The sequence below is a fragment of the Peromyscus maniculatus genome, chromosome 23 (genome assembly GCF_049852395.1).
Source record: "Peromyscus maniculatus bairdii isolate BWxNUB_F1_BW_parent chromosome 23, HU_Pman_BW_mat_3.1, whole genome shotgun sequence".
NCBI lineage: Eukaryota > Metazoa > Chordata > Mammalia > Rodentia > Cricetidae > Peromyscus > Peromyscus maniculatus.
In genome coordinates, this window is record NC_134874.1 from 7,004,691 (window position 1) to 7,031,686 (window position 26,996).

Consider the following 26,996-nt stretch of genomic DNA (forward strand, 5'->3'; position numbering starts at 1 on the left):
CTTAGGCTCACGGTTCATCAGTGTTTCACTCGGGGAGTGTCAACAAGCTTCAGAGCCTGTGATAGTCTGGGTTAGCACTTGCGGGCTTGGTTGTAAATAAACCTAATGACGTTTCTGCAGTGACTGAGTCAGTGCTGTGACCCAGGATATCCTCACGTAGGTGAGGGAATGCAGTTGACTGGATGCCTGGCATGGATCTAGACCTTTCCTACTTTATCATCCTAACTGTTCTCCTCTTCCCTCCCAGAACGGCCCAGAGTTGCTGCCTCGAGTGGCCATGCTGCGCCTGCTGACGTGGGTGATCGGGACAGGCTCTCCTCGCCTGCAGGTGATTTCCAGTTGGCCTGTGCTGTGGTTTTTGTGTGACTCTGACCTCAGGGATGAGTAGTCGAGACCTAGTTCTCTCTCGGCCCTCTTGTGTAGAAGGGATGCCACTGCCTGGCTTGACTGTGGGTCTTAGCCCTAGAGCCGCGATGGGTGGGTTTTCTAAGCCCAGCTGTTGGGCCGCCTTGGTGTAAATGAGCTGCCGAACTGAACCAGTGTGTCGCTGTCGTCCGCAGGTTCTAGCCTCGGACACCCTGACCACCCTGTGTGCCAGCAGCAGTGGCGAGGACGGCTGCGCCTTCGCGGAGCAGGAGGAGGTGGACGTGCTGCTCTCTGCCTTGCAGTCCCCATGTACCAGCGTGCGGGAGACCGCGCTCCGGGTGCGTCTGTGCTTTCCTGTTACTCTGGGCGAGTGTTGGAGCTGCGTGAGGAACGCCGGGCAGGACGTCTCTTACCTCAGACGGGGCTAGGAGGCAAAGAGGAGAGGAGATCATGGGTGGGTGAGGGTCCTTCTAAGCCTGTCATGATGTAGCACTGTCCATTTTTCTCTACCGAGGAAGACTTTCTTTAATGGTCAGTCTGAGTTGTGGCTCCTGATGCAGTTCCATATGGTTGGTCTTTTTATTTTTCTTCTGTGTACTGATAAAATATGCTGACAAAAGCAACTTTAGCGATCAAAGGTTTCTGTAGTTCATAGTTCCAGGTTGTGATCCATGTGGTTAGGAAAGGAACCAGGACCTTGAAGCAGTGGACATATAACATTTGCAGTCAGAAAAAAAGAGTAGTGGATACATGCTTGTCTGTGCTCAGCCTGCTTCCTCCAGTCCTCTAGGACTCCCTACCTAGGGAATGGTGCCACCCACAGTGGGTACGTCTTCCACATCAGTGAACATAATAATCAAGATCATCCCCCATTGGCATGCCCAGAGGCCCATGTTCCAGGAGATTCTCGAGTCTGTGAAGTTGACAATTAACAATAACCATCCCCTGACCTAACTCACAGGATTATGGCATTGATTCAGCTGTATGCCTCTGTTTAGCGTTTCTGGATGGCTTTTAGATTGTGGTTCCCAAATGCTAGGTCCCCCTACTGTGGGAAAAAATGATGGCAGTATGCTTTTTGTTTGTTTGTTTTTTTGTTTAATTCATTTAACAAGCACCTTTTGAGGTCTTGTCAGCCATGTTTAGAGTTAAATTGGTAATTTTTACTTTAAAAAAATTCTTAAGCTTTGGTGCACACCTTTAATCCCAGCATTTGGGGCCAGAGGCAGGCAGATCTCTGAGTTCAAGGCCAGCCTGGTCTACATAGTGAGTTCCAGGACAGCCAGGGCTACATAAAGAAAACTTGTCTTAAAAACAAAACAAAAACTTTTACCACCATGCATCATCATTTCACAAAAGAAAAAAAGCTGGGTTGAGGGCCGTGATGTATCCTCTGAACTACTGAGCTATAACCCTAGATCCCCCCCCCAAAAAAAACTATTTGAGGGGTCTGAGCAGGTCACCAGGCGAGCTGATTCCCAGCACTTCTAGCCCAGCTCTGTCCAACACCTAACTGTAAGTTAGGCCAACACTAAGCTTAGTGTTTGCGGTCTGGCTGCCATGCCTGCCTGACTTGCGGTTACTTTTAGTTGATTTTCCTTTAAAGCCACACGCAGCTAATGGTTGTATTTAGGACAGCAGAAGTGAGGAGATGTCAAGTCTCATAGTCCGATCCCTCCTCCTCCTCCCAGGGGCTGATGGAACTCCAGCTGGTATTGCCAGCACCTGACACTGATGAAAAGAACGGCCTGAACCTGCTGCGAAGACTCTGGGTCGTTAAGTTTGACAAGGATGATGAGATCCGCAAGCTGGCTGAGAGGTCAGAGTCCTTCCAGCAGGGTTTGCCGGGGAACGCGCTTCAGGCCTTTGCTTGACCAGTCTTAAACTTTGGTCTGCTGCAGGCTCTGGTCCACCATGGGCCTCGATCTACAATCAGATCTCTGTTCTTTGCTGATCGATGATGTGATTTACCATGAGGCAGCCGTGAGGCAGGCTGGGGCTGAGGCCCTTTCCCAGGCGGTGGCACGGTACCAGCGGCAGGCGGCAGAGGTCATGGGCAGGCTCATGGAGATCTACCAGGAGAAGCTCTATGTGAGTGACCTGGCAGCTGCTGTGGTCTGGGGCTGGGGAAGTGCGTGGATGTGCTCTGCTCAGCCTGTGTTATGGTTCAGGGGTCCGGGCCATTGTCTGATGCCCCGGGGCAAGGGACAGCACTGAGCACAGCCTCTTGTCTGTTGCAGCGGCCGCCCCCAGTGCTGGATGCTTTGGGACGAGTGATTTCAGAGTCCCCCCCAGACCAGTGGGAAGCCAGGTAAAGCCCGGTTTTGATCTTGTTGCCAAGCTTTCTGAGACACACTAGCTGGACTGGGGTGGGTGCTGCAAGGGATAGCATGTGCTGATGCTGAAGTAGAAGGGAAGTCGGGCCGCCTGGGTCAGAGAGACCTGCATCAGTGCTGGCTCCTGTCTACCAGCTCTGCATCTTTGGACACTGTCCCCTCGTCTGTGTGAGGACACACTGCTCGAACCTCCCTGGAAAGGCACTAGTCCTAGCCCATTAGCAGTGTGCAGTGCTCTCAGCAGACGTCGGCTCATTCTCTCAGCCTGTGAAGTAGTAGGTGGAGGGTAGGTAAGTGTCCAGGAGCAAATATGACCTGGGAAGACACTTGTCACCCACAGTGGGCTTTCATGAAACAGTAGGGCTAGCTTCCTGAATGGCTGGCCACACTGTGTTAGGGTTACTGTTGCTGTGATGAAACGCCATGACCAAAGCAAGTTGGGTAGGAAAGGGTTTATTCGGCCTACACTTCCACAGCACAGTTCATCATCAGAGGAAGTCAGGGCAGGAACCTGGAGGCAGGGGCTGATGCAGAGGCCATGGAGAGGTGCTGCTGACTGGCTTGTTCCCCATGGCTTGCTCAGCCTGCTTTCTTATAGAACCCAGGACCACCAGCCCAGGGATGGCCCCACCCATAATTAGGTGGGCCCTCTACCATGAACCCTAAAGAAAGTGCCTACACCCAATCCTCTGGAGACATTTTCTCAATTGAAGTTTCCTCCTCTCCGGTGACTCTAGCCATGTCCAGCTGACGTAACCAGCCAGCACACCCGCATTCTCCACTCTCTGGCTGTGCGCTAGTACGGGGTGTTGTGTGGGGCCATCGTGCTTTATTTCCTTTTCATTCGAGACAGTCGGCTCGGAATAAGAATGTCTTGTCTCTGATTGAGGAGAGTAATTCCACCTTGCCTTTGTTCCCGACCAAGGGCTGTTGCATCGGTTTCTTTTATCAAGGTCTCTCCTCTTCAGCCTGTCTCACAGATAGGAGGTGTACATCTCCTCCCATAGTCGGAAATAGGCAGAATGGGTCCTTGTTACATCCTGCAGGAGGTAACCTCGGGCCAGTGGCTGGTCTCCGTTTCACAAGCGGCTTGTTCAGAGCACTGGGCAGTCGCCTCGTGGCTGCACGCCGCGCCCTGCCGCGCCCTGCCGCCCCAGAGCTGTTTGCTGTTGTCCTCCTCTGTGTGGGATCCCTTGACTGGCCCTCGCCACCTACAAGCTCCCATTTCTTTCCTAGGTGTGGTCTAGCCTTGGCCCTGAACAAGCTCTCACAGTATTTGGATAGCTCTCAGGTGAAGCCACTCTTTCAGTTTTTTGTCCCTGATGCCCTCAATGACCGAAACCCAGATGTCCGGAAGTGCATGTTAGATGCAGCGCTCGCAACACTCAATGCCCATGGGAAGGTGAGCAGTTTGAGCAGCTGGGGGCGGGGAGCTGGTGAGACTGAGAAGAGAAGCGAGTGCCAGAAACCCTGACAGGGCACCAGCACCTGGTGAGAAATTTCATTTGTGTCAGAAAGACTGAGAGGATGCAATCCTTAGGGGTCTGCTGCAGGCCTGCTGGAAGCTGGAAAACCTGCCGGCATTGCCAGCCCCAGAGGCAAAGCCTGTTGCTTGCCTCAGCCTGTGGGCTGACCTGTGGCTCTGGGGTCTGGCCTTTTCAGGAGAATGTCAACTCCCTGCTGCCGGTGTTTGAGGAGTTCTTGAAGGATGCACCCAATGATGCCAGCTATGACGCCGTGCGGCAGAGTGTGGTGGTCCTGATGGGTTCTTTGGCCAAGCACCTGGACAAGAGTGACCCCAAAGTAAAACCCATCGTTGCCAAGCTCATTGCTGCCCTCTCTACACCTTCTCAGCAGGTACTTCCCACCGTGGGGCTGTGAGTCCCCGGGGAGGGCTCATTGTGGATGGGCTGTGGGACGCCGGCAGCCATCTCCTCTCCAGGAAGAACCTAGGCGGTTCATTTTCTCCTACTCATTTGCTAGAGGTTTGTCTTTGGTGTGTGCGTGCGTGTGCATGATTGTGTGTTTAGAGTAAATCTTGCACTGAAGACACAAAGATAAAAAAGAAAAACAACCCAGCTGTACTATGGTGGCGCACACCTTTAATCCCAGCACTGGGGAGGCAGAGGCAGAGGCAGAGGCAGGTGGATCTCTGTGAGTTCCAGGCAGCCTGGTCCAGACCTAGAACTCACTGCCTGCCTCTGCCTCCCGAGTGCTGGGATCAAAGGCATGTGCCACCACCGCCCAGCTTTACAACCCCTTTTTATCACAGACATTTTTACTCAATGCTGGGTATTTGTGTATGAAAAATAGACATGCAAATTGAATGTCAGTGGTAATAAACCATAACATTTTCCAAACAACTCTTTGGTATACCATGATTTTTATCATTTACTAAAGATGAGAACAGATTTTGTACTAAAGAGGATTCACTTGCTTATTTTTATATAAACAAATTTTGCCTACATGTTTGGTACTACTTAGGATGTAGAACTTCAATTTGAGTTAATTTTTGTTTTATAATCAGTGCTGAGATTGCCACTCTGCATAAACACATGATAGAAAGTGGTAGGCATATGTAACATTGTACTTACTAATTTATGTGGGAGGAGGCACCTGCCGCAGTGTGAGTGTGGAGGTCAGAGAACAACTTGAGGAGCAGCTTTCTCTCAACTGTGGGGTCCCCAGGATGGAACTCGGGTCATCATGCCTGGTGGCAGTGCTGGTCTACTTGGCTGAGCCGTCTCCATGGCCCTTCTCTTTTAGATGTTTCTTTAAGGCTATTTCAGAAAGTGTGGGAAATTCTGTTTTAATGTCAAGTCAAAGTTTATAGAATAACTTTTTATAAAGCTTGGGTCATCAACTCAATCAATTTTTATTTTATTTATTTGTTTCTTTATGAAGGCTGGACTGAAACTTACTAGTCCAGGCTGGTCTTGAACTCACATAGATCTACCTGCTTTTGCCTCCTAAGTGCTAGGATGAAAGGCATGTGCCACCACTCCCAGCTAACTCCAATAGTTTTTAAAAAATTAGGCCTTCTAACACAGTGTGATCCAGAGCTCTAGCAGTTTGACACTTACTCACTGAGGAATGATGAGAGGAACATGCTACAAGTCTGTTTTCTGTAATTGAGCCACGGTGCTTCTCTGAGCGCAGAAAACCTCATAGGCACAGTTAGACACCGCCATTGCCGACACACGGTCATCTCAGTGGGAGCTGAGGGGCTGCGGCAGGGCTCACTGCGGTCGGGTGGTGTGACAGCACTCTCGGGACAGTGCGGTTGTGTGTTCAGAACCGAGGCTGCAGTGAGGTCTCTCTAGGCGACAAGCATGAGCATTGCCAGAGAGTCTTCCGGGTTTGATTTTGAATTAATTCTGGCCGTTGTCCATTCAGAAATCCTTACTGTTTCCTAGTTTCTCACAGTCCCTACATTGATTTATGATGCAGCCCCACATGGCGGGGTTGTGAGCCGCAGTTTAAGAAGCTGTGGTTCAGACGAGAAGCAGCACTGTGGGGCGGCTGCTCTTGTCACTCGCCGACTGCAGTGCGTGCCCTGGGATGCATGTGTCATGAGTCTGTAGGGAGCACTGCTTCTCTGATGCTTAGCCACGAAGCAGTGGCTAAGGCTGGGTGGGAGACTGCGCTGTGCAGGCCACCAGCAACAGCCGCCACTCAGCTGCCTGCGCTCATGAGACGGCCCCTCCCACAGGTCCAGGAGTCTGTTGCCAGCTGCTTGCCACCTCTGGTACCTGCCGTCAAGGAGGATGCTGGGGGCATGATTCAGCGGCTCATGCAGCAGCTGCTGGAGTCAGACAAGTATGCCGAACGCAAAGGGGCTGCCTACGGGCTGGCGGGCCTGGTGAAAGGCCTGGGCATCCTCTCCCTGAAGCAGCAGGAAATGATGGCTGCGCTCACCGATGCCATCCAGGACAAGAAGAATTTCCGAAGGCGAGAGGGTGGGTGTCCCGGAGCTCGGTGCTGACAGCCCAGGAAGTTGGGCCCACACTGCGGAGGAAGGGAGGCGGGACCGAGTGACCCATCCCAGCCCTGTCTGTCAGGGGTTGCCTGCGCTTTCCCCTTTTTCTTTCTTGCACTCCTGGGGGCTGAACCCCAGGCCTCACCCATGCTAGACAGGCTGCTCTACTGCTGAGCTCCATTCCAGCCCTTACTGCAATATTTCAAGGGAAGGGTCTCTTAAGTTGCCAGGCATAACCTACAACTTGGTGGTCCTCCTGCCTCAGGCTCCAGAGTGCTAGGATTTTAGGCTTGTCTCCCTGCCTGCTTTCTGACTTGTAATAGAGCACTGTAGCTGAACGAAGCTTGGCCTTTCTAGTTGTTGGCACCAGGAAGTGTTAGAAACTCCCTGCCTGTCACCCTCGGCCACACCCCTGCCCTGAGTGCTGAGACGGGCTGCTGGGCTTCGGTCCTGTAGCCGCCACAGCCCGAGGAGGTGCCGGGTGCTGGCCCTCGGGCTCCCAGCACTGTGTCCTCCTCTCCCCCAGGAGCGCTGTTTGCCTTCGAGATGCTCTGCACCATGCTGGGGAAGCTCTTCGAGCCCTACGTGGTCCACGTGCTGCCCCATCTGCTGCTGTGCTTTGGGGATGGGAACCAGTACGTACGGGAGGTAAGTCCGGGACTGCGCCCAGGCGGGCTGGGTCAGGGAGGTGTCTAGGGCGGGTCCCAGCCCCCACTGCCAGAGGCCCTTCAGCTTGTACCTGGCACACTGGTTACTGCTACGGATCTCTCTGTTTGCCTTACACACTGAAGACTTGATTTGTGTGTGCGTGTGTGTTACGTATTTGTCTGTGAGCATGTCCATGTGTGGACTGGGAGCTAGAAGAGGATGTCATATGTCCTCTCTTTCCTCTGTATCATTCACCTATTTTGAGGTAGGCCTTTCCCTGAACTGGGACCTCACATTTTCTTAGCTGGGCTGGAAGCAGGAAAGGCCCAGCAATCCTGTCTCTGACTCTTTCAGGGCTGTGCATATGTGTGAAGTGCCTGGCTACTGGGTGGTACTAGAATCCTAGCTCTGGTCCTCAGATTGCTAAACAAATTGCTCTCTTTTGTTTCCATTCCAGATAGGGTCTCTCTATGTAGCTTTGGCTGTCATGGAATTCAGTTTGTAGACTAGACTGGCCTCAAACTCAGAGATCTGCCTGCCCCTGCCTCCCAAGTCTTGGGATTGAAGTTGTGTGCCACCACTGCCTGTCCCAAGCAAATTGCTCTTATCTGCTGAGCCATCTCTCCAGCTCCTAGTACAGAAGCTTTTTAAGATGTGTTTTGGCTGTTCCGCTGGACCTGGGCACAGGGTCTGACACAACCGCAGTCCTGGTCAGTGTAGGGACACTAGGGTGAGTGTCAGGCCTCAGTGCTTGCCCAGGCAAGGAGGCCCCTGAATGTCTTTTCTCCTCCCTTGAGGCTGCAGATGATTGTGCCAAAGCTGTGATGAGCAACTTGAGTGCTCATGGCGTGAAGTTGGTGCTCCCGTCCTTGTTAGCTGCCTTGGAGGAGGAATCCTGGCGGACGAAAGCTGGTGAGGCCACCCCCTGTGTGTCTGTCTCAGCTTCCTGCTCCGGAAATGACCCTCAGCAGGGAGGGATGTAGGTCGTCACAGCTCTTGTTGTGGACATGGCAGAGTAGCTCGTTTACACTGTCATGCAGAAGCCGCAGCTCTGAGGAAATCCTGGTCTTGAAAGCTGTAATCTGGAACCTTCTAAAACAAGCAGACTAAAACCATTCTGGTTGGGAGGGTCAGGGCCTGGGACCTTCCTGCATGGCCTCCCTTCTGTTCCTTCAGGCTTTGCCTTTCAGTTTGAAACAGCACAAATATGAGATGAAGAAACTGAGGCCAGAGAAATCTAGTGATTAACCCTTGGAACACCCACAGGACTAAACTAGGTCTCCCTGCTGTCCTAGTTAGATCTCTACTGCCGTGGTAAACAGCATGACCAAAAGAAATTTGGGATTATAGTCCATCAGGAAGGAAGGGAAGTCAGGGCAGGATCCTGGAGGCAGGAGCTGATGCAGAGACCATGGAGGAGAGCTGCTTACTGGCTTGTTCCTCATGGCTTGTTCAGCCTGCTTTCTTGTAGAACCCAGGACCACCAACCAGCCCAGGACATGGCCCCACCCACCACGATCTGGGCCTCCTATGTCAATCACTAATTAAGAAAATGCACTAAGACTTGCCTATGGGCAAATTTTATGAAGCATTTTCTCAATTGAGATTCCCTTTTACCAAATGACTTAACTTGTGCCTACTTGACAATAAACTAGCCAGGACACCCATCCTGGTGTCGTCTCTTTCCCTCTTCTGCCTGCTCCTCACCTGGAGTCCCACAGTGCAGTGGGCCTCTTTCCAGGGACTGACGAGTCTGCAGGGAGGCAAGCTGGGTGTCCCTCCCCCTATAGCCAGCACAGTGTCTTGCTGGCCGGGCTGAGTGGCTCAGTGCTGGACACGTGTCTTCTGTCTGCAGGGTCAGTAGAGCTCCTCGGGGCAATGGCGTACTGTGCTCCTAAGCAGCTGTCATCCTGCCTGCCCAACATTGTGCCCAAGCTCACAGAGGTGCTGACGGACTCCCACGTCAAAGTGCAGAAGGCGGGACAGCAAGCCCTCAGGCAGATTGGCTCTGTCATCAGGAACCCGGAGATCCTGGGTATGCTTTCCCGTGGGGCACTTACTCCGGCTGCACCCCTTACCTTCTCCTTACGTTCTAGGGGGTGTCCGCTGAGACGGCTGCCCTCTGAGGACAAATATGTCCGTGTTGAAGTAACCTTACTGCTGGGAAGCCCTTCCTTTCCTCAGACTACAGAGTTGAAGGGACGTCGGAAGCAGGCAGTTCTCCCACTGTCTGGAGCCGACGTCGTTGGCTTCCTAGATAGGGGCACCGAGTCACTGGCTCAGGAGCAGCTGGGCTCTGAGCCCCTGTGCAGGTGGCTGAGCCGTGAGGTCTGCAGACTCCTTGGCAGCCTGCAGCACACCAGCACCATCTGAAACCCTGAGTTCTTTGGAATTGTCCTCACCAGGCAAAAGTATTAGCCTTGTTCTTTTTTTTCAATTAAAGGAATTTGTAATATTTTTTAGTGTTGTATGTATGTATATAGGCACAAGTGTACATTGGCACGTGTGGAAATTAACTGTCGTTAATGAGAATTGTTTTCCTCCATGGTTTCACCGTGTGCATCCTGCGTATTGAGCTCCATTCAGGCTGGGTAGCAAGTGCCTTTACTGACAGCCATCTCGCTGGCCCAGATGTATCCTATAGTGTGAGTTTGGGTCTCTGGCATAGGCTGGCCTGTGTGTGCAGACTAGCATCCTCGGAGGAGTTTGAACTTCTGATCCTCCTGCGTCTGTCGCCCAAGTCCTGGGATCATAGGAGTTTTCACCACACCTAGTTTAGGCAGCGCTGAGCACTAGTCCAGGGTTTTGTCCATGCTAAGCATGGGCTCTACCAACTGAGCTATGTCCCAGCCCGTAGTGTGGTTCTTTTCTGAGGGCTGGCGACAAATCCAGCCGCCACCTTGACTGGCGTTATCACTTGTGTCATTTTAAGCTTTAACTCTGAGCATGGGTGTGGGGACATAGAATGGAGCCATCAAATGACTAGACATGTATGTTTCATTAGGAAGTGAACTGATTTGTGGGCGAGCGCATGCGTGTGTTGGGGGTGGAACCCAGGGCCTTGCCCATCCTGGATGAGTGGTCTACCACTGAGCTGTGTTCCCAGTTGCTGGTTTTGTTTTGTTTTGAGACAGGGTCACTATGTAGCCCAGGATGGCCTCCTGCTGCCTCTAGCCCACAAGTATTAGGGTGACAAGTGTGTGCCACATGCCTAGCTCTATCTTCCAGATTCATCTGTATTATTATTATTATTATTATTATTATTATTATTATTATTATTTGGTTTTTTTGAAACAGGGTTTCTCTGAAACAGTCCTGGCTGTCCTAGAACTCACTCTATAGACCAGGCTCGCCTCGAACTCACAGAGATCCTCCTGCCTCTGCCTCCTGACTGCTGGGATTAAAGACGTGCGCCACCACTGCCTGGCTGTTTGTATTATTTTTAAGGCCTGTGTCTGTATATGTACACATACATGTCTGTGAGTACAGGTGTGGGGATGGGGGTGGGGGGTGGCACAGGTTAGATCCCCCAGAGCTGGAGTTAACAGGTGGTTGTGAACCTCCTGATACGGAAACTGAGCTTGGTCCTCTGCAAGAGCAGTTCTCTCCATCCCTGTTTTTGTTTTGATGTAGGGTCTTTCTGTGTAACCTTGGCTGGCTGACCTTTCTCTGTAAGCCAGGGTGGTCTCCAACTCAGAGATCCACGTGCCTCTGGTTTCCAAATGCGAATACATGAGCGACCACACTCAGCTTCCTTTTCTGTTTGTAAGGGAAGAGTAGGGGACTGGAGTGTTGGTTTTCTCCGTGCCTGCCTTTCCTGTTCCTTTGTCTTCTCCTCCCCCTCCTTCCCGTCCCTTGACTCTTCCCGAGCAGAAAAGCTTTCCTTGGGTAGGGGAGAGGGAGAGGGAGGGCGGCTCGCACACTGAGGAGGGAGGGCCTTGGTTCTCTGACGTCCTACAGAGTGTGACATGTAAGACACAGTGTGTAACGGGGCGTTTACCAGTTCTCGCAGCGGGAGGGTCGAGCCCACCTCTGTCGTTGGTAAAGCAGACGTGCGGTCTCGTAAGGATGCATACCTTGGTTTAAACATTCTTTTATTTTTATTTTTTTAAATTTTGAAACGGTCTCGCTGTGTAGTCCAGGCTAGCCTTGAACTTGGGGCAGTCCTCCTGACCAACCTCCTGAATGCTAATACAGATCTGAGCCATGTGCTTGACTTTCAGAACAGTGGCTTTCCACATGACTTTATGTCACATCCTGAATTGGGGTTAATCCTCTCTCACGCCCTCCCTCCTTCCCGTCTCTGCACTCTTACCACCCCCACCCCCCCCCGAAACTTGTGTCCCTTAGGATTTACCTCCTGTGTTCATGTCATGTACGTTCTGTCACCTCTCCCTAAGGCTTCCCTCCCATGGCTTCCTAGCCTCTAAAATTTATTTAAAATGTCCAGACTTTTTGAGGCAAATTGTTAAGTAAAAATTGTACATATTTACACATACAGTGTATTGGGTTTTTTTTTTTTTTTTTTTTTTAGACAGGGTTTCTCAGTAGACCAGGCTGTCCTAGAACTCAGAGATCCTCCTGCCTCTGCCTCCCGAGTGCTGGGAGGCGTGCGCTGCCCCCACACTCCGCCAGTGTTTTGGTTTGGTTTATATTGCCACAGTAGCTCACTCTGGCTCAGGCTGACCTGGAACTCCCTGTGGACTTAGTGTCCTGGTGGCTGCACCGTTGACCCTGCAGCAGCAGGGTAGGAGGGCTTCGGTTTCGGGCGCCAGCACTTACCTTTTTAGAAGTCTGTTCTAACTGAAGTAGAATCATAGCACGTGTCCCTCCCATTCTTCCCTCCAGCTCCTTCAGCTACCCTCCCTCATGCCCCTCACTTTCAAAACGATAGCCTCTTTTTCTTTATTACTGTGGGGGGGGGGGGTGTGTGTGCAAATATATAACTACAACTGTTATCTTTGTGCTTATAGTCATCCTAGCAAGTTTGAGTGGCATCTCCTTGTGGGATGTGTTTGAGTTTTTTGAGACAAGGTCTTGTTATGTAGCTTTGGTTGGCCTAACAAGGTCTTGTTATGTAGCTTTGGTTGGCCTAATGTGGATTAGGCTGGCTTTGAACACAGAGCTCTGGCTGCCTCTGCTTCCTGTCCTTTTGATTTAGGTTCACATTTCCCAAAAGGCCAGTGACTTGAACATCTTCTTATGTCATTTTTGGTTATTTCCATATCTTTTTTGAGAATTACCTATCCATATCATTTGTTTGTTTTATAATTAGGTTATTAATTTCTTGTTGGCTAATACATGTCTTCAGGGGCTAAATTGCCTGGGTATGTGAAGAAGATAAACAGACACTCCTTGGAGTCTTCTTGTTGGGCTGTTTATATGGAAGTCGTTTTATCTAGTCCTTGGCTGCTTTATGTATTGAGTGCTTTATTTCTGCCATTGGCTCTTGGGCCTTCAGTGTCTAAAACTTTTGTATTTGTTTTCCGTGAACTCACTATTTGGTGGCTGGTTACAGGAAAGCCCCTGGTGCCCGGGTAGCTCCGTACTGGCTGCAGCTCCTCCTCTGGAAACTAGTCCTTGATGTCCTGTCCAGTCTCGGTTACAGTGTAGAGGGTGCCAGCTGCCACCTTCTCTTCTTGTTGGGCAGGGGTTGCTCTCCCTAAGGCTCTGCCACTTCCCAGACTTGTACAGACCAGCATCTCCCCTCTGTGACATGCAGCCATTGCCCCGGTCCTGCTGGATGCCCTGACAGACCCATCAAGGAAGACCCAGAAATGCCTGCAGACCCTGCTGGACACCAAGTTTGTTCACTTCATTGATGCCCCGTCCCTGGCGCTCATCATGCCTATTGTCCAGAGAGCCTTCCAGGACCGTTCCACGGACACACGGAAGATGGCGGCGCAGATTATTGGCAACATGTACTCCCTGACAGACCAGAAGGTAGTAGCCCGGCTGGCTTAGGGTGCAAAGTTCCAGTCCACAGCAGACATGGAAGGATGTGGGCATTATTATCTCTGCTTATGTTTGCAGGGAACCCTGGGCCACTTAGGGTGGGAGGGGGAAATCTGGGCATCTCCCAGAGTGCAGTGGTTCAAGGGCTTAACTAACTGTGCTTGGCCAAGGTTTGTCTTCGTGGCGTCTGCTACACACTGGGCAGAGAACAGGCTGCCTTCCCCTGGGACCTTTCAGGAGTGTTCACCAAGCAGCTGCAGTTTTCCTTCATTGGAGTGTTCTCTGATTGGGAGTGTGTGCTTCTGTAAGCCTCTTAGAAGAGTTAAGTTTAGTTGGGGAGATTTGCTTTGTTTATTCATTTGTTCCAGGAGTTTGCATTTGGCATTTTACCATCCACCATGGCTCTGCCTTGATACACAAAAGAAGTTAAAGTGGAGTTCTTTTGTTGTTGTTGTTGTTGTTTTATTTTTCAAGATGGGGTTTCTCTGTGTACCCCAGGCTGGTCTCAAACTCGCAGAGACCTGCTTGCCTCTGCCTTCTGAGTGCTGAGATTAAAGGCACGCACCACCATGCCCCGCTAAGCGAGGTTATTTCTTTTAGACAATTTAGGAAATTAAAAAACTTGAAACTGTATGTGTGATGTATGCCTGTGGTCTCTGCACTCAGGAAGCTGAGACAGGAGGATTACAAAATCCCAAGGGCTGGAGAAATGGCTTAGCACAGTGGTTCTCAACCTGTGGGTCGTGATTCCTTTGGAATGGGGAAGAGGTTGAAGGACCCTTTCACAGGGGTCACATATCAGATGTCCTGCATGTCAGATCTTTACATTACGATTCATAACGGTAGCAGAATTGCAATTATGAAATAGCAACAAAATGATTTTAAAGATTGGGGTCACCACAGCGTGAGGAACTGTATTAAAGGGTCACAGCATTAGGAAGATTGGGAACCACTGACTTAGCAGTTAAGAGCCCTGACCTGGGTTTGATTCCCAGCACCCACAGGGTGGCTCACAAACATCTAACTCTAGTTCCAGGGCGATCAATGCCCTGAGATGTCTATTGTGCACAGATGTACATGCAGGGAAAACATCCATACATATAGAATACTTTTGTTTTGTTTTTTCAAGACATGGTTTCTCTGAGAAGCCCTGGCTGTCTTGGAACACTCTCTGTAGAGCAAGCAGGCCTGAAACTCACAGAGGTCCGCTTGGTGCGCATTACATGGAAGACCCTGTTTCAGGAAGAAAATCAGAAAAACAGCAACATAATGCCACAGGTCTCCTCCAACAGGAGAGACGTGACTGTCGATGTTTTCACATTACTGCAAGGTGTGATGGCACATGCTTTTATAGACAGCACTCAGGAGGCAGAGGATTGCCACAGGTTCAAGACTAGCCTGGTCTACGTGACAAGTTCTAGGCCAGCCCGGGCTACGTTGCAAGACCCTATCAACAGAGAAAGAGAGAGAGAGAAAGAACATTATACTCCTGAACATTATTTCTTAAGTTATAAGTTTCCCCCAACTGATAATTTAGTAGTATATAACACCCCAACAAGTTTGTGTGCCATAATTTACGTAAGTTACTTGTTATATGGTATCCCATGGTGGAGGGGAGCTGTTTTTGTTTTTTCCTATTTTAAGAGCTGTGGCAAGCCAGATGTAGTGGCATATGCCTTTAATCCCAGTACTCTGTTAGCTCAAGACCAGCTTGGTCTATAGAGTGAGTTCCAGGCCAGCTGCAGCTATTTAGTGAGACCCTGTCCCCTAAATAAATAAACAAGTAAATAAATAAATAAATAAATAATAAACAAACAAACAAACAAGTAAATGAATAGGAAGAATAGCTTTCTCTCTCTCTCCCTCTCTTTTTCTAAGTATTTATTTGTTTAATTTATTTTTTCTATAATTAGCTTGATACAGTACAAATTCTTATTCTAATAGTGAAATGTTTCATTGAGGCTTGCCCAGTGATTGAGTAAAACCAAAACTTATTATAAGCCACAGTCACCCTAGGGTCCCCCCTGCTATGTAGCCTCCCTGGTTCTGTGAGTTGCAGTCTGATTGTTCTTTGCTTTATATCTAGTATCCACTTATGAATGAGTACATACCATGTTTGTCCTTCTGGGTCTGCTTTCTCCCTCTCTTTCTCTCTCTCTCTCACAGGGTCTCACTAAGCAGTCTTGACTCGTCTGGAACTGGCTGTGTAGACCAGGCTGTCCTTGAACTCATAGAGATCTGCTTGCCTCTGCCTCCGAATGCTGGAATTAATAGCATATGCCATTATGCCTTGCAGTTTTATATTTTAGCTTTAAAATTACATTTTAATATGGGGTGTGTGTGTGTGTGTGTGTGTGTGTGTGTGTGTGTGTGTGTAAAACAATCAGAAGATTGTTGTCCTACCCAGTTACCCAGACGTTTTGTGAGCTGTGAGGCCCTTCCTGTCACTCTTGACTGCAGAGTGGCGATGTCAGGGTCCACAGTGGAGGGGCCTGGAGAAGACTGGAATTGGGCCTCTGTCTGAATCGCATCTTGTGTTGTTACAGGACTTGGCTCCTTACCTGCCCAGTGTGACACCTGGCCTGAAAGCCTCACTCTTGGACCCTGTCCCTGAGGTGAGTCTAGGTGTAGCCCAGTATCTAGAAACTCCCCCCAGACCACGTGTGTGCCTTTCAGGGGAGGAGGAGAAGGTAGGCCGGGGTCCTCCCTGCTCCTGTGTGAGCCCTCCCTGAGCAGCATCTTCACCCTCTCTGTTCTTGCTTCCATGACAGGTGCGCACGGTATCTGCAAAGGCCCTTGGGGCCATGGTGAAGGGCATGGGGGAGTCGTGTTTTGAGGACTTGCTGCCATGGCTGATGGAGACGCTGACCTATGAGCAGAGCTCTGTGGATCGCTCAGGCGCTGCCCAAGGTAAGACCAGAGCATGCCCAGGGGCCAGACATGGAATATTCTTGAGGGGCTTCCAGTCCAGCGAGTTGATTCCTTTCTTGTCCTTCAGGGTTAGCTGAGGTAATGGCTGGCTTAGGAGTAGAGAAGTTGGAGAAATTGATGCCAGAAATTGTGGCTACGGCCAGCAAAGTCGACATCGCACCCCATGTCCGAGATGGCTACATCATGATGTTCAACTACCTGCCCATCACCTTTGGGGACAAGTTTACCCCTTATGTGGGACCCATCATCCCTTGTATTCTCAAAGTAGGTACCAGTGACACCCTGAGGAGGGAGGAAGTGAGGAGGGTGCTACCGCTCTCCTGCGCTGGCTGGGGCCGAGTGGCAGGAGTCCCCATCCTGCTCCTCAGAAAGCCCCGTTTGCTGTGGGTCTGGGTGCTCCGAAGAGGCAGCCCTGGCTGATGGCTCTCTGCACGTCTAGGCCCTGGCTGATGAGAATGAGTTTGTTCGTGACACCGCCCTGCGTGCCGGCCAGCGGGTCATCTCTATGTATGCTGAGACAGCCATTGCCTTGCTGCTGCCCCAGCTGGAGCAAGGCCTCTTCGATGACCTCTGGAGAATACGGTGAGGAGGGCCCAGGCTGGCGGCTCCAGCTTTGAATCTCGCAATCCCAGTTGAGTTCATGTAGTTGAGAGCTGTCACCTGTCTCTACACCTTTGCTTTTAGACAGACCATCACTCTTGCTTTCCTGTAGCAGAGTTAATGCCCCCTTCTCCTGGGGTGTGTGTATGTGTGTGTGCGTGTGCGTGCGCACACACGCGTGCGCTGGGCATGGAGCCCAGGGTCTCACACATTCCGACAAGTGCTCCACCACTGAGCCATATCCCCATCCGAAGCTTTGCTTATCCAAAAAACTGGAGATGGATTTAAAGATAGAGATATGCATACAGAGGACTTTGGTTGGGTTTGATTGGTTTTGTTGAAACAGTATGTAGCTGAGTAGCCTTGAACTCACTATGGACCCCACCCTAGCCACAGACTCAACCCCCCTTCTACCCCTGGGGTCCTAGGACTGTAGTATGTGTGCCTGGGGCACATGTGCTCTTTATTTTATGAAAAGATTTATCTTATGTGCATGAATGTTTTACCTGTGTGTATGTGTCTGCTTCATATGTGTGCCTGGTGCCAAAGAGATCAGCAGAGGGCATTGGAGCCCCTGGAGTTACAGATAGTTGTGAGCCACCCTGTGGGTTCAGGGACTGAACCTGGGTCCTCTGTAGAGCAGCCAGTGCTCTTAACTGCTGAGCCGTCTCTCCAGCCTCTATACATACTTTTAAAACAACAGTTTATTCTTTATCCCCTGTGTGGTACAGGGGATTGAGTCCAAGACAGCCTACATCCTGGGCAAGGCTCTGCCAACGGTGGCACCCGGCCCTTCTTTTTCATGACTGAAGGAACTTGCTTACTAGTAGAAGATTTGGGAAATGCATGAGGTAGTGTGAGCAGATGAAGCTTGTCTTCCTGTCCCCATGCAGAGCTAGCCACTGTGGATGTTTTGGGGACCTTCCCTTGAAGTCTTAAGTCTCTGTAGTGCTGGGTCAGACCTAACACCGTCCCTTATGAGTCAGTTCTTGCCTTCAGGTTCAGCTCTGTTCAACTCCTTGGGGACCTCCTGTTCCACATCTCCGGGGTCACGGGGAAAATGACCACAGAGACGGCCTCTGAAGATGACAACTTTGGAACTGCTCAGTCGAACAAGGTGAGGGCCTGGCATTGGGTTCCTTCCCGTGCCTGTGGGAGCGACGCCCTGACACCCTGACGCCCTGATGCCCTGCTCTGGAGGCTTCCTCACCGGCATTCTGTCTGTTCTGTGGGTTACAGGCGATCATCACTGCCCTGGGGGTTGATCGGCGGAACCGGGTCCTGGCGGGGCTCTACATGGGCCGCTCAGACACCCAGCTGGTGGTGAGGCAGGCGTCACTACACGTGTGGAAGATTGTCGTTTCCAATACACCCCGCACGCTGCGTGAGATCCTGCCCACTCTCTTTGGCCTCCTGCTGGGTTTCCTGGCAAGTACATGTGCAGATAAAAGAACGGTGAGTTTGCTGGACCCACAGAGTTTGAGGGGGACACAAGAGTCCCTCCGTGACAGGAACATTTAGTTAGTTGTTTAGTCGTTCAGCAGATATTTACTGTGTGCCACGCTGTGGCCCAGTGTCTGTGGACACACTGGGAAGAAAAGGAGCCTCCCTCCTTATCCTTGTTAATGAGATGTATATTGATCAGATAGTCACATGTGTGTGTCAGATATGTTTGTGGTAAATGCAACTCACACTCATGCCCACAGTAAGAGCACATGGCCCAGCGAGGGGTCAGTAAATACTTCTTAGAAAAAATGATGTTTGAATATGAACAATTGTAGCAGTGACCAGCTGGAGAGGCGGGGAAGACAACGTCAGAACTGCCCCATGGGTCTGCCTTAGGTGCAAAGGGCCCGGGATGAGACACGGCCTGTGGAAGGCCAGGGCGAGGCTCTGGTAGCTGGAGTGACAGGCCTGAGATGGAGCTGGTGTGCTGGGCAGAGAGACAGGGCCAGCCGGGGCCTGGGGGAAGTGCCCAGTCTGTTACAATAATTCACTTCAGCCTGTCGCTTTGGCCCACTTCTAATGCCTGGTCCTGGTAAGCAAATTGTGTATTTAGCTTTAAAGGAGGGTTTGTATGTGGCTTCAAAGACAAAATTAATCTTTTTCCTTAAATCATTTGTTACAAATTTAGCTTTTTTTGAGCAAAAGCACTGGGCTAAGTATGTTCAGTGAGCTGGGGGTTGGCCTTCCCTGTGTTCTGTGATGAACTTCATGTTCGTGTGTAAGGCTGACATGCCTTGTGCTGTGGTTTTATGTGAGGCTAACCTCATTTTGTATGTTTATATAAGTATTTATGATTTATTTGGGGGGCAAGGATTGTGTAGACTAACCTCAACTCCTGGTCCTGCTCCTTCAGCCTCCCAAGTGCTAGGATTACAGGCTTGGCCACCATAACTGGTCTCCACACTGCCCTGAAGATAGGGCTGGGTTTTTTGTTTATTTTTAAATTATGGTAAGTATTATGTGAGTATGTGCACATGGGTCCACATGGGGAAGGTGTTGGATCCCCTGGAGCTGGAGTTAGAGGCAGTAGTGAGCTACCTGATGTGGGTGCTCAAACATGGGTCTTCTGGATGAGCAGTGTGGAGCATGAATCTTAAACAGTCTTATTAATAAAACAAACTCAGGGCCTGGTATTGGGGTGAATGCTGGAAGATCAGAGAGACAGAACAAGCCACAGCTAACTTCACCTGGCCAACTTCTCAGCTGATCCAGTTTCCTCAGACTGGAAGCCTCTGTGTCCTCATATCCGAATGGCTCTCAGCTGAACTGTGCTGCTCAAAACCTGAAAGCTTAACCAGCCAAATGCTTAACCAGCCAAATGCTGCTAGTTTCTGGTCCTCACGCCTTATATACCTTTCCTTTCCACCATCACCCCCTGGGATTAAAGGCTCGCTTTCTGGGATTAAAGGCGTGAGTCACCATGCTTGGCTGTATCCTTGAACACATGGATTTCTGCCTCTGGAATGCTAGGATTAAAGGCATGTGCTACCACTGCCTATCCTCATGTTTAATATTGTGGTTGTTCTGTCTCTGACCCCAGATAAGTTTATTAGGGTGCACAATATTTCGGGGAACACAGTACCACCAGAGCAGTGAGGACTCTTAACCACTGAGTCATCCATCCAGCCCATCTTGTTTTGTTCTCTTTGGTTTTGGTTTAGATAGAATCTGTCTCAGGCTGACCTTGAACTCCTAGTCCTGCTCCAGCCTCCCGTACACTGGAATTACAGGCATGGGCCATGATGCCTGCACTGGCTTTCCTTTGCTGTGTTTGCAGCATCTTCCGGGAAGGTAGCCTCAGTCCGTGAAGCCTGTGAGCTTCAGGGCCCTTGTTCTGGAGCTGTTCTGGGTGCCCTGGGGTCTGCAGACACTTGATGGACACTGCCTCCCTCTGCTGACAGATCGCAGCAAGGACACTGGGGGACCTGGTCCGGAAGCTCGGGGAGAAGATCCTCCCTGAGATCATCCCCATCCTCGAGGAAGGCCTGAGGTCTCAGAAGAGTGATGAGAGGCAGGGTGTGTGCATCGGGCTGAGTGAGATCATGAAGTCTACCAGCCGGGACGCTGTGAGTATGTTTACAGGGCCCTGCAGCCCATGCAGCCGTGGGTGACTGATGGCCTGCTCTGGGGAGGGTGCCAGCCTCACTCTGGAGGGGACTGCCACCGTGTGCAGACTGTTTCCTTCTTAGCTCAAAACTAAGGAGGATTTCCTCGAGTGGCCTTAGGAAACTGGAGATGACTCTCCCACTCTGGAGGTTGCTGTAGATGTGTGTCTGTCCTTTACTGACTAGGTCACGTGTGTGGTGCCACCTCAGGGCGGGAGGTGGTGGGGGCGGGAAGGGTGTGTTTCCTGGGCACAGAGACACCACCTGGTCTATGGAGACTAAAGGTTGTTAGCGGAGTTGAGACTGAGGAACTTGGCTTTCCAAGAGGTGAGCAAAGCAGTCTGGGAGCTAGAGGGCAGGTCCTGGGCCTCCTGGGGTCGGTCAAGTCTGTAGAAGACCGGAAGTAGCTGGGACTTAGTGATGACAGTGAGCTCTTTAGTTGCCGAGTCGAGGTGAGGGATTCCTGGGGATGATCAGGTGTCCTGGGTCTGTTGCTTCAGTTTCTCACGGTCAGAGCAGGCAGAACCATCGGCAGACGGACTCTGTCTGGCTGAGTTTGAGCCCTAGCTCCCTTGTTGGTTCTCCGGGCGTCTAGTTTGGGCTTATGTTGTTGTAGGTGCTGTACTTCTCTGAGTCCCTCGTGCCCACGGCGAGGAAGGCTTTATGTGATCCCCTAGAGGAGGTCCGAGAGGCGGCAGCCAAGACCTTTGAGCAGCTGCACTCCACCATCGGCCACCAGGCTTTGGAGGACATTCTCCCGTTTCTCCTGAAGCAGCTGGTGAGTGGGCCTCCCCCTCCACCAGTGTGGCCTTCTGTCTGTGACAGTGAGGACCAGGGGCTCTGCCAAGCAGCGGGGACTTGGGAGTGGGTGCCACAAATCTGACGTGGCTTTGTGCCTGTCCTTGGACAGTAAGTAAACGTGGGAGGCGAGGAGGGGCGTGGAGGCGGCGGCAGAGAGGCAGTGGGAACCGGCTCCCCACAGTCACCCCTGTGTCGCTCGCTCTGCAGGATGACGAGGAGGTGTCGGAATTTGCCCTGGACGGTCTGAAGCAGGTTATGGCTGTTAAGAGCCGTGTGGTGCTGCCCTACCTGGTGCCCAAGGTACACCCCCACACACGGCACACACCCCCATTCCAGGGCCTCCTGGGCACGTGCAGATGTTGGGTCTGACAAAGCAGATGCAGTGAGCTTGGATGGGCCCTTATTTCTCAAGATGTATTGGAGCAGGGGGTGGGCTCCCTTGGTCAGAGCAGGGGGTGGGCTCCTGTGGGTCAGAGCAGGGGGTGGGCTCCCGTGGGTCAGAGCAGGGGGTGGGCTCCCTTGGTCAGAGCAGGGGGTGGGCTCCCGTGGGTCAGAGCAGGGGGTGGGCTCCCTTGGTCAGAGCAGGGGGTGGGCTCCCGTGGGTCAGAGCAGGGGGTGGGCTCCCGTGGGTCAGAGCAGGGGGTGGGCTCCCGTGGGTCAGAGCAGGGGGTGGGCTCCCGTGGGTCAGAGCAGGGGGTGGGCTCCCGTGGGTCAGAGCAGGGGGTGGGCTCCCGTGGGTCAGAGCAGGGGGTGGGCTCCCGTGGGTCAGAGCAGGGGGTGGGCTCCCTTGGTCAGAGCAGGGGGTGGGCTCCCTTGATTCAGAGCAGGGGTGGGCTCCCGTGGGTCAGAGCAGGGGGTGGGCTGTCCTGGAACCCCGTCCGGGCCTGCCTGGCACTAAGTGGGTCCAGTCTTCATCAGGTTGACACTGTCATCATTCCTTCAGCTGACCACGCCGCCTGTCAACACCCGGGTGCTGGCTTTCCTTTCGTCTGTGGCAGGCGATGCTCTGACCCGTCACCTTGGTGTGATCCTGCCGGCAGTCATGCTGGCCCTGAAGGAGAAGCTTGGGACTCCAGACGAGCAGCTGGTGAGGCCATGAGCACCCCTAGCTGTTCAGCGGCCGTCACGGCCCTCCTGGCTGGCCCGCGGCTCCGTGCTCAGCACACGTGTCCTGTGCTTTTCAGGAGATGGCCAACTGTCAGGCTGTGATCCTCTCGGTAGAGGACGACACCGGGCACCGGATCATCATTGAGGACCTGTTGGAAGCCACTCGCAGCCCTGAGGTGGGCATGAGGCAGGCTGCCGCAGTCATCCTCAACATCTACTGCTCCCGCTCTAAGGCGGACTACACCAGCCACCTGCGAAGCCTGGTCTCTGGCTTGATCCGCCTCTTCAATGACTCCAGTCCTGTGGTTCTGGAGGAGAGCTGGGATGCCCTCAACGCCATTACCAAGGTGAGGGGGCCGCTGACCCCAGAACTGTCTTGTGGTTGCAGAATATTCTAGGCTCCCCGGCTCCTATTGTTTTGGGTTTGTTTGGGGTCTTGTTGTTGCCCAGTCTGGTCTCCTAGATTCAAGCAATGTTCCCACCTCACTTATCAAGTACTGGGACTACAGGTTTGTGTCACTCTGTAGGCTTAAAACTCCAGATATTCGTAAAAGTGGGTCCAGACAATAAGTTTACGTCACTGTTACTAAGCTTCAGCACGGGCCTGTTTGTGGCTAGTCTTTGTCTCTCTCCTTGGCCCATGCCTGGAGAGGAAGGGCTTTGCCTCATGGGTGCTTCTCTCCAATTCTTGCAGAAGCTGGATGCTGGTAACCAGCTGGCCCTGATAGAAGAACTCCATAAGGAAATCCGGTTCATAGGCAACGAGAGCAAAGGCGAGCACGTGCCGGGCTTCTGCCTTCCCAAGAAGGTGAGCCAAAGCCTGGCGGCACAGGGCGCTGCCCCAGCTCGAGGTGTGCGGCAGGTCAGCTGGGCAGCAGTAGGTCAGTCTGGTGTGCTCCGTGTGTCCCGGAGAAGGTGCTGCTTCTGTGGTGGCCTCCTGTGACTGGGCTCAATGCCCCTGGTTTAAGCTGTGAAGCCAACTCTGCCAGTAGGTCAGAGGTGGCAGCGGCGGGGTTTCCTGTTGTCAGCCTGTGGGGTTCTTTGCCCTCCAGTCGGGTCACCCTCGTGGCAGTGACCCTGATTCAACCCCTTTATGGACTGTAGGGAGTGCCTTGCTTTGGGTGAGAAACTGGCGGCCTGGGGCGTCTGAACTGGACTCAGCTCTGGTCTCTTGTCAGGGAGTAACCTCCATCCTTCCAGTGCTGCGGGAAGGAGTCCTCACTGGTAGTCCTGAGCAGAAGGAAGAAGCAGCCAAGGCCTTGGGTTTGGTGATCCGCCTGACCTCAGCTGACGCCCTGAGGCCCTCTGTGGTCAGCATCACTGGCCCCCTGATTCGCATCCTTGGGGACCGGTTCAGCTGGAATGTGAAAGCAGCTCTGTTGGAGACACTCAGCCTCTTGCTGGCCAAGGCAAGTGAGTTAGGAGCTTGTTCCATTTGGATCCTGGAGAACAGATCTGTCTGTGGGAGACCAACATGAGATGTCCTAATGGGAGCAGAGGGATCGGACCATAGACGCTGTACTGGCTCAGTGCAAAGTCCTGCCGTAGCTCTGTGACCAGAGGACCTTAGAATCATGGTGCCTTTGAGCCCGCCTCCTCACCCGCTGGACTCATAATACCACCTGCCGTTGCTTGTCCTCGGGGCTAAAGGCGGCTCTAGCCAGGGCTGTGAAAGGGTGCCCGCCACTGCCACCCCTACCTCCTTTATTCCCACCGTGGATCTGAGAGTGGGTACCGCTAAGCGGGGTTTCCTGTGTGCTTGGGTCTTAGCGCTCTGAGCTGTGTATGAGAGCTGGGCTAGCTCCTGGTGGTTGATCGTTGTGGTCATGTCGTTAGTACGCCACAGTAATGACTCTTGGGTGTGCGTTTTCCCACAGGTTGGAATTGCGCTGAAGCCCTTCCTGCCCCAGCTTCAGACCACCTTTACCAAAGCCCTGCAGGACTCCAACCGGGGCGTGCGCCTGAAGGCTGCCGATGCGCTAGGGAAACTCATCTCTATCCACATCAAGGTGGACCCCCTTTTCACAGAGCTGCTCAACGGGATCCGTGTGATGGAGGACCCAGGTGTGAGGTACGGTGCTGCCTTGGGAGCCGTGTTCGCAGGCCGTGCCCGACCGAGCAGGTAGAGGGCAGGAGTGTGGGAGACCTGGGGTCCAAGCGGTGCCTTTCTTCTGTAGAGACACCATGTTGCAGGCCCTGAGGTTTGTGATTCAGGGTGCAGGTGCCAAAGTAGACGCTGCCATCCGGAAAAACATCGTCTCACTCCTGCTAAGCATGCTGGGACATGATGAGGTATGGCTGTGGGTCTGTGGCTACCCTGGGAGTTCCGTTGCTTCTCCCTTCTCAGGTGGTTCCTGCACATTGTGTGGGAGTAACCCCTGTCCTAAGTTCCTGCAGGACTTGCCATGTTCACTCAGGCTGGGAGGGGTTGGAGTGTGTTGGCACTGATATTTCTGGAGTTCTGTTGTCTGCACTGTGCTGGGGGATCAAACCAAGGTCTTGTACATGCTAAGCTGGTGTCCCCACTGAGCCCCCGCCCAGCCTGACCCCCTGTCCCACGGACGCAGCAGCTCAGTCTCCAGAGCTTTCCTCAGCTGCTTTAGCTGCAGTCGCTCTCCCCGCTCCAGGAGGCGTCCGCCCAGGGCTGTTCTTCAGCAGCACATGCTGCAGGCCCTGGCTCTGTGAGCTGGGGTGCAGGTGCCAAAGTGGATGCTGCCATTTGGAAAAGCATGTGTCCATGTGAGGCTCTTAGCAGTTGAGAGGGCAGGATTTTTCGGTGGCCACACTCTTACCAAGTTACAGGCCTGGGACTCCTGCTTGTATCCGGTTCCATTGGTCCTACCAGTTCTGGAAGCATCTGTTACACTCCAGATCTGTGAGGGTGCTGAGTCTCTGGGAAGACCTTTCTATTGTCCCCCCACAGACAGCCCTCTGCTTGTGGTGGTCTTATTATCGGGGCTGATTTGGGGGGGGAGTGGGGAGGAGTAGAAGTGCTGGCCTTTGTGGGGGATTCAGGATTGTGTCTTCCCTAATCACACATCCACCTTATTTGGGGGGGGGGGCAGGGTCTCACTGAGCCTAGAGCTCCCCGTTTTTGCTTGACTGACTGGCCAGTGAGTCCTTTGGGTTTCCCTGTCTTTGCTTCACGGCTTTTTATATGGGTATTAGGGGTCTGGACTCAGTCTTCATGGCAGGCATTTTACCCACTAAGCAGCGTTGGTTTTTTTGTTTTTTAAACAGATTTTTTTTTTTAATTTATTTTTATTTTTTTGTGCATTGGTATTTTGCTTGCATGTATGTCCATGTGAGGTTGTCAGATCTTGGAGTTACAGACAGTTGTAAGCAGTCATGTGGGTGCTGGGAACTGAACCCAGGTCCTCTGGGAGTTCTCTTAACCACTGAGCCATCTCTCCAGCCCTGCATCTTTGTTTTTGGATATAAGGTTTTGCAGGTAGCCCAGGCTGGTCTCCAGCTTGTGATCTTGCTGCCTCAGTCTCCCTGATGCTGGTGCTGCAGGTGTGAACTGGCAGGCCTGGCTTATGTGGCTTCATACTCTCTCTGTGCACACCCATGGTGGGTACTGTACTTCTCTGTTGTGGCTCTGCAGGCCTGCCATCCTTAGTGGCCTGTTCTCAGACTACAGCCCCAGCTTCCTCGTGACTACCTTAGCAGTGCCTGGTCGCTTTGGTCACAGTCTCCGAGAACTTTTACAGGGCCGTGCACGGTGCAGGCAAAGGTTGCTATTTAGACAAATTTGCATTTTCCACAGCAGAATTTAAAATAGCCCACATGGAGAGAGGGTGTCCGAGGTAGTTCTAACTATGTGTGGTGCTGGAAGGCCCACATCGCTGACAGCCTGTTCTCAGAGCTCACACTTAGGTTAAAGGTCAAGGGTTGTCCTGTAGTCATTGAGTCCGAACTTGGTTGGTTTGTGTCCTGGTCAGGGCTACTACTGCTGTGATAAACACTGTGACCAAAAGCAACTTGGGGAGGCAGGAGTTTATTTGGCTTACACTTCCACATCACTGTTCCTCACTGAAGGAAGTCAGGACAGGAACTCAAGCAGGACAGGATCCTGGAGGCAGGAGCTGATGCAGAGGCCATGGAGAGGCGCTGCTTACTGGCTTGCTCCCCATGGCTTGCGCAGCCTGCTTTCTTATAGAACCCAGGACCACCAGCCCGGGGATGGCCCCACCCATAATGGGCGGGACCTTCCCCCCCTCAATCACTAAGAAAATGCACCACAGACTTGCCCTACAAGTCAGTCCGATGGAGGTATTTTCTCAGTTGAGGGTCTGCCTTCCCAGGTGACCCTAGCTTGTGTCGTGGACATAAAACTAGCCAGCACAGTTGGTTTGGAGGGGACAATCAGATTGAGACTTACTAACGAAATAGCATTTGCTTTGGATCTCCTCTTTTGGTCTTTGGAGTAAGCTGGCCATGGAGCAGGCAAGGAGCCTTCTGTGTGTCTGGCTTTGATTTTGACAGAGAACACTGGCCCTAGGGTGCTGTGGATGGGGCTTAGTGGAAGAGCACTCGCCTACCATGTGTAAGCCACAAGTACTGTAGGGAGCGCCGCCCCTCTCCCACCATACAAACTGTGTGTGGCGTGTTGACCCCATGGTGAGTCTCCGCCACCGCCGCCACAGCAGAGGGCATCTG

General features: G+C 52.2%; 1 protein-coding gene across 1 annotated transcript in view; it reads left to right on the forward strand.

Moving 5' to 3' along the window:
• The window catches only part of Gcn1 (GCN1 activator of EIF2AK4), a 61,247-nt gene that overhangs the window by 30,076 nt on the left and 4,175 nt on the right, over positions 1-26,996 (forward strand). The window contains exons 27-53 of the mRNA XM_006970823.4: positions 248-328; positions 561-704; positions 2,058-2,185; positions 2,268-2,457; positions 2,607-2,677; positions 3,939-4,104; positions 4,365-4,559; positions 6,415-6,661; positions 7,208-7,329; positions 8,127-8,241; positions 9,185-9,364; positions 13,052-13,272; positions 15,831-15,899; positions 16,056-16,194; positions 16,283-16,479; positions 16,655-16,797; positions 17,815-17,932; positions 18,055-18,270; positions 20,223-20,387; positions 21,043-21,204; positions 21,435-21,527; positions 22,171-22,314; positions 22,412-22,681; positions 23,029-23,142; positions 23,513-23,743; positions 24,212-24,405; positions 24,512-24,626. Coding sequence (XP_006970885.1) covers positions 248-328; positions 561-704; positions 2,058-2,185; positions 2,268-2,457; positions 2,607-2,677; positions 3,939-4,104; positions 4,365-4,559; positions 6,415-6,661; positions 7,208-7,329; positions 8,127-8,241; positions 9,185-9,364; positions 13,052-13,272; positions 15,831-15,899; positions 16,056-16,194; positions 16,283-16,479; positions 16,655-16,797; positions 17,815-17,932; positions 18,055-18,270; positions 20,223-20,387; positions 21,043-21,204; positions 21,435-21,527; positions 22,171-22,314; positions 22,412-22,681; positions 23,029-23,142; positions 23,513-23,743; positions 24,212-24,405; positions 24,512-24,626 — 4,230 coding nt within the window. The remainder of the gene's footprint in view (positions 1-247; positions 329-560; positions 705-2,057; positions 2,186-2,267; positions 2,458-2,606; positions 2,678-3,938; positions 4,105-4,364; positions 4,560-6,414; positions 6,662-7,207; positions 7,330-8,126; positions 8,242-9,184; positions 9,365-13,051; positions 13,273-15,830; positions 15,900-16,055; positions 16,195-16,282; positions 16,480-16,654; positions 16,798-17,814; positions 17,933-18,054; positions 18,271-20,222; positions 20,388-21,042; positions 21,205-21,434; positions 21,528-22,170; positions 22,315-22,411; positions 22,682-23,028; positions 23,143-23,512; positions 23,744-24,211; positions 24,406-24,511; positions 24,627-26,996) is intronic.